Raw genomic sequence first — 11,345 nt, 5'->3', positions numbered from 1 at the left:
AGTCAGGAGAGAGCATCCCTGTTTCAGAGGAGGCAATTTCCCACCAGAGCTGTCAGATCCCTGAGTTTCCAAGCCCTCCTTAAGCACTCAGACCCTCTCCCAGCAGTCATACAGCCCCAACACCTCTGTCCTCTTGGGGCACCAAACTGCAGCTCCCTTCTTCCCCCCATCTGTGGGGTTCTGCAGGTGCCATTCCAACAATCCACACCAACAGATCCTTCTGAATGATAGCAGAGTTTATTTTAATATTTTGTACAGCCAGCATTGGTCTCCAGGAATAAGTTATAATCTTACACAAGTGAGTCAGCCCAAACCCACCCTTAAGGAATGTTCAACTTCTGATTTAGAGGGAAATTATTTAGAGGGTAAGATGCAGTCTGAAGAATGGGAATCAATCTGAATTTGTGATTAAAACTCCTCAGAATTCTCGGGGTTTCCTTGCCTCTAACTGGATCATGGACAACAGCAGAGGTTGCATCTTTCAGGACTGCACTGAGGATACATTCATCCTGGGGACTATTTATTTTCCTAAACTGGGCAGGGTTTTGTTTCCTTTATCCCCAACTCTATGCCCCATGGTTCTGCTCTGCAGACACTTCACAGTCCAGTACAATCAATGCCTGTAACACATTTGTCCAGATACTTGGATGCCTGTCCCACATCCTTTATTTGGCTGTTCTCAGCACCTCAAACACCTCCACTGCTCACAGCACATTCTGTCTGGTGCAGCAAGAGGAACAGACCTTGATTTGCCTTTCAGCAATGAACACACAGAACAAATAAATACTTTTAAATCCTTTAAATTGTAACAACTTACACAGTTCCAGGGCAGAGCCTGGTGATCTACCTGGCCAAAAGCACTCCAAGGCAAAGCCTCACTCACTTCCTTGAGGAACAGGGAAGGGGATGAGCAACAGCCCAAGAGGAATTCCTCTTTCTTCCATGCTCAGAGAATTGCCAGTGTCTGGTACCAAGCAACTCACATTCTCTAGCACAAAAGAAAAAAAAAAAAAAAACCAAACAAAAACAAAAACAAACCAAAAAAAAAAAAAAAACAAGCAAAAAGAAGTTGTATAAACATTTCCTTTCCCTCTCAAAAAAGCAGCTCTGAAACAGCCCAAGCAGCTCTGGGAGATGCCAACCAGCACAAAACCAGAGTCAGGAGCCAGCCAAGGGTGTCACAGCCTTCCTGCCCTGCTAAAGACCCTCCTAGGGCTCCCTAGAGACCTTCCAGCCTCACAGCAAAGTGGTTTCACCAGGAATTCCCTCCTCACCACACCTGGCAGCTCCCCAGCCTGCATAGGCCAGCACACAGACACGCCTGGGGGGGTCTGGACATGGCTTTGAGAAAATCAGTGAAGAGCACAAACATTAATGTGACCCAGAATCCCCATCAAAGGGCTGGTGAGAGTTTTACTAGTCCTGGGCAGGTGAATGTTGGGGTGCTGGGGGATTTCATTCAGTTAAGAAAGGTTCAGGCAAGCCTTAAAGCTTTATAAAGCCACTGAAGCTGAAAGTAAGGTCTGGTTGCAGAAGCCCAACGCTCCTTCCACATCAAGTTGAGACATCTCACAACAGTGATCAGCAAGTGAGAGAATGCTTTGCAAAGGTGCCATTTTTGACATGGAGAGGAAGGCAGGCTCAGAGCTGTGCTCAGCCTTCCTTCCTGAGGGAAACTCATGGGGAAAACGTTTTTGTTTCCTACAGAGAACAAACCTGTCACTGAAGCCATGGAAACTTTCACAGGAAACAACCCAAAGCAGCACCTCACTCCACAAGAGCATCCCAAAACACATCACAACAGAACTGCACTGACATGAAGGCTCCACACCTGAACCAGCTGTGTGTTCTGGTGCCAGGGAGGGGGGTGATTTTGTTTTTCCCCCTTTAAGAAATTCTGTCCCAGTTAGAATAAAGCAAACCCTTTCTTTTAACTGTTCTTATCAACGTTTTCTTTATATACAATCCTTAAAATACACTTAAAAATAGCTGCACACGTGTTGTATGGTAATACCAGAGAAGGGCAGTTGCACAGACCGTGCCTCTGAAGACACTAAAAACTGTAAATACCCCCAGCTCTGCTCCAGCCCCCATGCTGGCCCCAAGGAGGGAAGGAAGAAGGGAAGGAAGGAAGGAAGGAACAAGCAGTTTGGAAATGGGAGTCTCTCACAAAACACGCCACTTACAAATCCCAGGGTAATTTCCTCAAGCATTTTTGTATCAAGTCCTTTCAGAAATGTTTGAGGTCACACTGCCATTTTAGCAATAAAACCTGCTGCGACATGCATGTGTCAGCTTCCCACTCAACCAACTGCAGCCCTGAGGATTTTTCTGGCCTGGCAGAAAGAGGAAATGTAACAATTTCTGAAGAACGGCTGGTCCTCCGTTTCCAAACTCCATGTGGTTCCCTCGATGGCTCTTGGACACACACCCACACTTTTTTGTTCTTTTTTTTTCCTCTAATACACGTTTCCCTCTAACCAACATGCAGATTTCTCCTCCCAAACATCCACATCTCGACGTCCCAACGAGACAATCCATGTCATCCATCCAGAGGCTTTCCCAGGTAGACCAAAGTCACTTCTGTGTTACCATACACAGCAGACACTGCTGGATACAGGCAAACTTTTGGCAGTCCTCTGAAGGCAACTCCCAAGAACTCATAGCCCCTCTCAAACGCTAATGTTTTGTCTTCCATGTCCAGGATCACTCGAATCCTTTCACCTATCTGGAAACAGAGACAGGAGGGAGAGTAAAAATAACACACAGAGAGGGTCAGCATGTTCAGACGGAAACCAAAATAATGCAAAGTGGAACACAGCAGAGAATTTTAAAGCAGGGCTGTCCTGTGTCTCATTATTGATTGCTCTTATGAAGGGAATTTCTCAGTTTCACCATGATCTGAAGCAGGACAGCATCCACCACCTGTTTATGATAATAAACATGACCCTTCCCATATGAACCTGTGAGAGCAGGCACTTTGTGCTGTGTGCTTTGGAAATACTGCAGAGCTCTGGAATCTTTGCAGTGGGCTCCAAGTTACCTGAGCCCTGTGTTCAGCTGCTGCTATCACTGAGCAGCAACTGCTCTGTGAGGAGCATCTTTAAAGACAATGGGTTAGAGAACGACAAGTGCCACCTACAAAAAATCCCAGAATAGATTAATATGCAGGAGCTGTCACTGACAGAGGTGTTCCTCCACCAAGGTAAAAGGAAATTTCGGTACAAAATGTAAAATGAAACACCTAAATAAATATATATGCTTGCTCCCTGCATTTATCCAGCGCACATTATTTCAGGTATCAATGGAAGTCCCAGACAACAGGCACAAGCAGAGCAGGCACCACACAAACTCCTGACTCTTCTCCAGACAACCCCAGCACTGGGAATTTCTTCTAGCCAACACTAACACACACATGTGTTTCCTGCAAGCACATTTTCTATGAGCAGATCACTGCACAGGTCTTAATAAACACAAAATACATCAAAGGGTCACTGATTTGAACTTTCACACAAAATTTAGGAATATCACATGCAAGGTACTGGACAGATCTTCACCCACAAGTTAAAGTCACAGCACTGGGGGTCACACTGGATTATTTTAAAGGCCTTTCTAACCCATTCTCTGAATATGAATTGGAAATAACAATGATCCAGTTTAAGTTGTAACAAGAGCAAATCCAGCAGTTGTGTGAGCAGGCAGAATGACAAGACAAGCACTTCTGTAAGGACAAAAAGGTAGGGTGGCCGCTGCTCTTCAACACCCTGAAGTTATCTGAACATCAGATTCCAGATAAGAAATGTCACCCACAGAAGGAAGGTGGCCAGTGAGCAAAGCAGCAGCAATCAGCACTGCTGCAGGTTTCTGCAGGAAAACTCTCACCTAAGCACTAACTTCAGCTCACCCTGCCAGACAACAAAGGGGTACAAGCCCTCAGACACTCACCTTGCTGTGGGGCAAGTTGCTACTTCAGAAAGCTACAACAGCCTTTTCAGGTTTTATTCCAAAAAGCACCACGATGTCAAAGCACACACCCACAGTACAGGTTTCACACTCAGAGTTTGAGATTAAAGTGCGGGAACAACCCAGGGTGTCAGGTGCACTGAGCACCAGACAGGTGTAGCCTGCACAAGCAGTAAATGAATGGGGGAAAGAGCTCACAAAGTGCAATCATTTGCCTTCTGCAGGGGAGTCACTTAGGAGCAATTCAGCAGCCAGCTGGGACAGCGAGTGACAGCCAGCACCCCCCAGCCCACTCCAAACCCCCTCACCTGATATTTAGGCGCGTTATTGCACTGGGGGAAGCTGCCGTTCACCTCCCCGTTATGCAGCAAGTTATTGTCCACCAGGTTCCAGCCCCAACTCTGGTCGTCGCTGCCCAGCAGGGCCACGTAGCCCTGGCACTGCATGGGGGCGCGCTTGGTGGCGATGCCGATGACGGCCACGGTGCCCAGCGGGCCCTCCCACCACACCTCCCAGGCGTGCCGGCCCTCGCTGAAGCCGATCTTGGTGCGCGCCCCGTCCGTGCTCTGCGCGATGGGGTTGCGGTGCAGCGTGAAGCCGTTCTTCTTGATGTACACGTTCCTCGAGCAGTCGTTGGTGCTGAAGGCGTGGTGGAAGGCACGGACCTGGGCGAGACAAGGCGGGAGGGGGAGATGGACGGCGCTGCGAGCAGCCTGCTCTAGTGGGAGGCGTCCCTTCCAACCCGAACCATTGTGGCTCTAGGAGATAAAACCCTGTGGCGCTCCCCGGCCTCCCGCCCCCTCGGTTTCCAATGGCGGGTGGGCCGGAGGGCTGCGGGGGCGTCCCCGAGCGCCGGGGGAGGCGGTGAGGGGGTGTCCCGGCGGGGCGGGGGTCCCGGCCTCACCTTGCCCTTGTAGGTGGGCACGTTGCAGAGGATGTCGGTGCGCAGAGCCTCCTCGGCCAGGCAGCGGGCGGCCAGGCTGCGCCACACCTCGCTGTTCTCGTCGCCGTGCAGGACGCGGTGCCACAGCTTACAGACCAGCGCGCAGCTCCGCAGCTCCCGCAGCTCCAGGTACGAGAACACCAGCTCCAACACCCGCCCCGGCAGCCGCCAGCCCGGCCCTCCCCACGACGCCGCGGCCGCCCCGGGGCCGGGCCCGGGGCCGGGCCCCGCCGCCATCGCCCCCCGCGCTGCCCTCGCCCGCCCGGTGTGGCCGGGGCCGCCCGAGGCCCTCACGGCGCGGGGGCGCGCGGCGCCGCCATCTCGGCCGCGGGCACCGCCCCGCGCGTGCGCGGCGGGCGCGGGGGGCCGGCGAGGGGCGGGGGCGGCGGCGGAGCCGAACGGAGCCCGGGGGAGGCGAGGGGAGCGCGGCGAGCGCGGCGGAGCTGAGGGGCGCTGAGGTGAGAGCTGAGGGCCCCGCGCCTCCTGAGCCCCCTGGGACGGCCCTGGCAGCGCCGCGGGCCGGGCCGAGCTGAGCCGGGCCGGGGGGCGGCCGCAGGGCTGGGCCTACCGGGACGGGGGGCGGTCGGACCGAGCTGCCGCAGGGCCCGGGGGTTGGCGGGGTACGACTCACCTGGGACCCCTGGGGAGCGGCGGCCGCGAATGTGCCCCGATGAGAGCTGCGGTGGAGGTATCGGCCTTCTCTGTAGGGTTATTTGATCGCCAAGAGCGAAGTTCCTCCTCTGGTGGAATGAATGGGCTCTGGCTGCTCTTTAGATCTGGGTCAACAAAAATCACATGGAAAACATAACGTGGTTGTAAAAAAACAAAAGAAGGTAAAACCACTAGAAACAAGCGTTTGTTGTCCAGTGGTTAAATAAATGCACGGACCTTAGGGCAGCGAAGCGGCTGCTGGGCTGTCACGCAAACCCCATGTGCTTTTATTCCCAGCGTCCCAGTCCCTCCAACACTTTTGTGCTACCATTTTTCGTCCTTATCTTAATTTTCTGCTGATGTGCTGCCCTAAGCAGTGCTGTGACACAGGCTGATGCGGGCAGTCACACCACGGAGGGTTAAGGTTGGTGAGCACCGTGGGTGTGCTCTGAGAGCCAATTAAATATGTTGCAACCTGTTTTAACTTAGTAATCCTTCTTTTAAAAAGTCTCATTGTGTTATTTAGGTTGGAACAGACCGGTCAGCACCGTGGTGTCGCGAAAGCTCCGCTTGGGTACTGAGCTGTCCTGAGCTGTGGTGGTGCCCGATTTAACTGGACACCGGAATTTCAGGATGATCTTCTTGCTTGATGCGTTTCTGCTGCAATGACACCAGCAACCACCTCATTCAGGGCTTGTTTTTGTTTGTTTCAGGGTGTCCCTGCAGCATGGCAGTGCAGTGGAGCGGTGGCCATTCCTGCTCCGTGCTGTGCCTGGCCGTGAGCACGGAAGGGCTGGTGGCCTCCGGCGCGGAGCGGGGCGAGCTGGCGCTCTGGGACGGCGCGGGCTCGGCCGTGGCTCAGCTGCGGCTCCCGCAGGCGGAGGACGTGACCTCGGTGGTGTTCTCGGCCCGCCGGCCCAGCACGCTGTACACGGCCCACGGAGAGACCATCAGCGTGCTGGATGTGCGCTCCCTGCAGGAGCCCCTGCAGCGCTTCCACGTGAACGAGGAGGAGATCAACTGCCTGTCGGTGAACGACGCCGACAGCTTGCTGGCTGCCGCCGATGACTCGGGGGCCATAAAGGTTGTGGACTTGGAAAGCCAGAAAGTCAGCCGGTCCTTGAGGCACTCCAACATCTGCTCGTCTGTTGCCTTCCGACCTCAGCGGCCTCAAAGCCTGGTTTCCTGTGGGCTGGACATGCAGGTGATTTGCATACATGTGCACGGGTATTAATGAAGTGAAACAGTAATTAGCCACCTGTGTAGTGAGGCACCCACAGACTTTCACCGAGCACGAAGGTGTTCAGCCTGCAGTCACTGTGAAGCTCCTCACTATTCTGAAGTAGTTTTGGGGCTATTCTGAAATAATTTTTCCTCTCAGCAGCTTCTGCCCTGCTTTTGTCTTCACTGATATTTACAATTCAAAAGTGAATGGGGTGAGGGGAATTCAGAATACACTGCAAAGCTCACTTGTGCTGTATTAGCTCTTTGTTGGACTGAGCAAAACCAGCAGCTGTCCCTAGGGATCAGTTGTGGCTGCAGATGAGATGCAAAGGATGGTGAGGAGAAGGCACAGTGCTTGAGGCAGGCAGGTAGAGCAGCATCTTTCCAAGTAGAACATATCACTGTGAAGACAAGTCATTTTTATCATTTATCCTTTGTTCTGTTAGCATCTTGGAAGTATGAAATGTTCTTTGCCTTTTAAACCTTCCTATTCTCATCAAGAGGAAACTTTGTCCTTGGCATTCTGAGAAGAGCCATGCTGGGAGTTAAGCCCAGAACAGATATTTTTCAGTAATTTCTTTCCAGTGGTTGAGGCCTGACCACATTCCTGGTTTAGCCCTATATGAAAACTGTCACTTCTCAAAGGTTTCTGTGGTTCCAGTGGTGTCAGGGTGAAGTTTGTGTGACAGCTTTGAGCAGTTTCACCTTCTGTTCTTGAAACCAAAGTACATCTCAAACCCATTAGAGCTGATATTTAGTATAAACTGTATTTTTCTGTGTTAAAGCCATGATGATAGATCCTGTTTGGGAGGAGTAAACACTCAGTCCCTCAGCTGGCTTAATTTTGGTCCCTAAAATGCAGATACACCAGCTTGTGGCTGGAAACTTTTAATCAGAATTGTAAACATTTATGTACAACTCAGTACAAGTGAGCTGATTCTTTTTTTGTGACTTTTTAGTGTTAGTTTCATTTATTGTAGCTCAGCAAGTTGGTTTTTGGGTGAAAGTCAGTATCCCAGAACAGGATTTCATTAGTGTGCTTTTGTACAGTGAAAATAGCATTGTTCTGCATTGAGGCTGCATTTTAAGATCTATCATTTCCCAAAGGGGAGCTTAGCTGCAGAACTCTGAAGCCCTGTGCTGCACCATGCCTTTGGACAAGTTATGAGCTCTACAAAACATGTTCTGGGCTTGTCAAACCCTCAGGGAAGCCATGGTTGATGAGAACTGAAATTCAGGTTGCTGGAGTTCTTTCAGGAGTTTTGATGAAGCAGGGGAAATACCATGAGGACAGAAAATACTTAGTTTGCAGAAAGCTCTTCAGCAGTTGATAGATTCATCAGATTGTTGCAGTCCTGTCTCTGATAAAAGCAGGAGTATTTTCTGTAAGCATCACCCAGCCCCTCTGATTTACAGTAAATCACAGTTGTTGTGGAAGTAGTTTTAGTACAGCAGCCACAGCAGTAACTGAAACAGGAAAGTGACAGGAAATATGTTTCAGATGTTTTAGTGTGATTTGGATCCCAGAAATGCAGAGCCAGGCTCTTTTGTGAACTAAATTTAAAGACTCCTGTACTTACTGGTGATTACTACTGAAGGAGTATTTTTATTAATAACAAATTGAAGCTTAGCTTTATGAAACAAACAGTACACCAGTGCTGCATTAGACTGACTTGTGCTTTTTTGATCTGTTGCCCTTGAGGGTGCTCATCGTCAATTCCGATCCTACAAAAGTCTTGAGAGCATTATTTTTAATTGCTCAGTATAAATCTGTAGTGCTTGAACTGCTGTACAAGAGACACAGGATTCTTCACTGGGGGCTTGGATTTGGGGTGGCATTGGAAAAAGAAGTCTAAAAGTACAACCTGCCCCATCTCAGTAGGTAAAGCATGCCCTACTCCATAGCACAAACCAGATCTACCCACTGGATATAAAAATAAATACAAATATGCCTGTTTAAAAACCACAGCCTCAACTGCTGTTTGCCTTTTGCTGTCCCATTTTTCAGACACGTTTGTGGAAGTGACTATTATAGGCCAAGTAGCAGAGACAGAAATGCAGAATGATAATGATCTCTATTCACTGCTAGGGTTTCCCTGTCCCTCCTTCTCAATAATTGATGTGCAGGATGTCATGATTACTACTGCTGAGATGAATGCAAAAGCTTTTAGAGCAGTGTTTGCATCTCTTCCGTGGTCTAAAGGTCTGAGTCATTGACTGCAGAGTGTGGTGGTGGTGGGGCTTTGCAAAGCAGGCCAGAAAAATTTACTATATTTATTAGAGCAAGTTTAACCACATGCTTTACACCCCTTGGAGCCACACACAGCCTTTGCTCTGCTAGGACAAGACGTGTGGTTGCTTATTTTACTATTAAACATCCAATTTGAGTAAAATACACAAACTATTTTTTTTTCCAGGTGATGCTGTGGAACCTGCAGAAAGTTCGTCCCTTGTGGACCACAAACCTGCAGGAGTGTGAGATGGAGGAAGAGAGCCCCCAGTCAGCTGGGCAGTTCTTCAACCCACCTCTTGCACATTCCCTGTCCGTGGCCTCCTGTGGCAACATCTTCAGCTGTGGAGCTCAGGATGGAAAAGTCCGACTGTTCCGAGTCACTGGGGCCAGGTTTGAGCATGAGCTGGAGTTCCAGGCTCACAGCCTGGGAGTCTCACAGGTGCTCTTTATGCCTGAGGGCTACTGCTTGTTGTCTGGAGGAAATGATGGGAAAGTCTTGCTCTGGGATCTCAGCAGCAACATTGGGAAGCAGCAGAAAAGTCCAGCAAAATCTCTGCACAGGAAAAAGGCCCAAGCAGCTGCTTGCGGCAGAAAAGATGGGAAGCTCAACAAAGCAGCCTCCAATGAACACCCTGCAGCTGTGCCAAAGCTCAGCATTGAGCATGGAGAGAAGGTGAACTGGCTGTCGTGTGCAGAGATCAAAGGCTCCAGGAGAGTGTTGGTTGCTGACCAGAGCAGCTCTGTATCAGTCTATCCATTGCCAGAACCTTAAGGCACCCAGGTGTTACAGAATCTGGGGGATTAAATCACTTCTGAGAGCCAGTTACATGCACTGACAGTGACCTGGGCAGGGAACCCCTCTGGTCCCTGGGAAGGGAAGGGGTTTGCTGTGCACTCCTGGTGTCCCTGGCCTCATGCTGGTTCTCTGTGGCTCACACAGCCACTCTCTCTTGCAGGGTTGGCAGCTTGCTGCTTGAATTTCAGTGAAACGGGTCTCTATATTTAGGGGTAACATTAGTTCATGGCTAAGCTGACGTAATTAAGGCTGGAGGAGAAAATTAGTGCTCAGGAGACACCCACAATGCCAAGTGAGGCTGCTGAGCAGCAGCAGGGCTGTCACTGGCTCAGCCCTAGGTGGTTTGGGCTGTTGCAGTGCTCTGTGTGATTTCTCCCATAAAGCTGTGTCCCAGCTGGCTTAAACTGGGCATGGTGGAATCTGGTTTTCACCACACTCTGTCAGCAGCTGCATAGACTAGAGATGCATCAATTAACAAGTAATCAAATTTGTTTCCCTGTGGTTGCCAACTGAATTTTTTCACTGCAGCAAAAGAAGGAGCAGGGGAACTGTTACACCTGTTTGCTGGGTCAGCTGTCAGTTAGTTGTGTATATCAGGGAAAAAGAACTATTACACTTGTCTTAATAAATGCTTTCTCTCTCACTCTTCCCTTGTCCTTAGAATCACTCTAATAGTGCCAGACTCACACAAAATTGTGTCCAAAAGTTTGTTGTACCCCCATCACAGGGTGAATACCAAGGGCCAAAGGCACAGCTTCTCCTTAACCAAATACTTCCTGTCTTCCCAAAGGTTTGAAACACAATGAGCAGAACTTGGCTTGCTAGAAGCTTCCCTTCATTTGCAAATTGAAGGTAGGAAGACCTAAGTGGAAATGTTACAGCTCTGGGCATGTTCAGTTCATGCTGGATTTCCCATGAAGTGGGCAAATAATTTTTTAAAAAGGGGATTTTTCCTAGGTTATCCTTATCCTGTCACAGAACTGAATTTCTAGTGCTGGCTGAGGACCTGCTGCACTGGTGGGAGGTTTGGGTTTGTGCTGCTGTGTTTCACCAGCTGGGCTGTTACCAGACTCCTATTATATTGAAAAAAATTTCAGCTTTTTTTTTTTTTTTTTTTTTTTTTTTTTTTTTACATACTAACTCTGGAATATCATTATCTGGTTGTGCTGCCTCTCTCCACCCTTTATGGAAGAGATTGCAACTGTCTTGGTTTTGCTCAAAGCAGCTCCTTGCATCCAAACACAACTCATTCTCATCCAAATCAGATTTTACCTTCATACCTTTTTAAAAAAAACAAAGGCAATCTGCTTGTACAGCCTTTCCCAGCAGGAGATTTTGGCCCAAGACATGATTTGGTGGGCACGACAGCAAATTGAAGCCAAAACACAGCAATAAAATAAAAAAAGCAGAAAATTGTGGTTACTCCCTTTTGTGTTAGCTGTAAATTAGCTCATCTGTGAAGCCATGGGATCAGTGGGGCAGAGGAAGGGGCTGTGTGGTTCAGTGTGTGACATGTCCATGGACGTGTGTTGGTG

At 49.5% G+C, this 11,345-nt stretch overlaps 2 protein-coding genes across 3 annotated transcripts; one reads left to right on the top strand and one right to left on the bottom strand.

Moving 5' to 3' along the window:
* Nucleotides 1-1,064: 1,064 nt before the first annotated feature.
* FBXO45 (F-box protein 45) lies at nucleotides 1,065-5,143 on the bottom strand. The gene is made up of 3 exons (XM_058811984.1): nucleotides 4,868-5,143; nucleotides 4,272-4,628; nucleotides 1,065-2,728 (listed from the first exon to the last, which is right to left on the bottom strand). Exons 1-3 carry the CDS (start codon nucleotides 5,141-5,143, stop codon nucleotides 2,543-2,545), a joined length of 819 nt encoding a protein of 272 aa, XP_058667967.1. The 3' UTR covers nucleotides 1,065-2,542.
* Nucleotides 5,144-5,294: 151 nt separating this feature from the next.
* WDR53 (WD repeat domain 53) lies at nucleotides 5,295-10,871 on the top strand. Of its 2 annotated transcripts, XM_058811983.1 has the most exons (4): nucleotides 5,295-5,364; nucleotides 6,271-6,761; nucleotides 9,199-9,687; nucleotides 10,601-10,871. In XM_058811983.1, the coding sequence occupies exons 2-4, from the start codon at nucleotides 6,285-6,287 to the stop codon at nucleotides 10,604-10,606; spliced, it is 972 nt and encodes a 323-aa protein (XP_058667966.1). In that variant the 5' UTR covers nucleotides 5,295-5,364; nucleotides 6,271-6,284; the 3' UTR covers nucleotides 10,607-10,871. The 2 variants fall into 2 exon arrangements, with proteins under 2 accessions (XP_058667966.1, XP_058667965.1); XM_058811982.1 differs by lacking the exon at nucleotides 10,601-10,871 and having other exon boundaries at nucleotides 9,199-10,453.
* The last annotated feature ends 474 nt before the right edge of the window (nucleotides 10,872-11,345 follow it).

This window comes from Ammospiza caudacuta, chromosome 11 (assembly GCF_027887145.1).
Source record: "Ammospiza caudacuta isolate bAmmCau1 chromosome 11, bAmmCau1.pri, whole genome shotgun sequence".
NCBI lineage: Eukaryota > Metazoa > Chordata > Aves > Passeriformes > Passerellidae > Ammospiza > Ammospiza caudacuta.
This window is presented reverse-complemented; position numbering and strand designations above follow the sequence as displayed.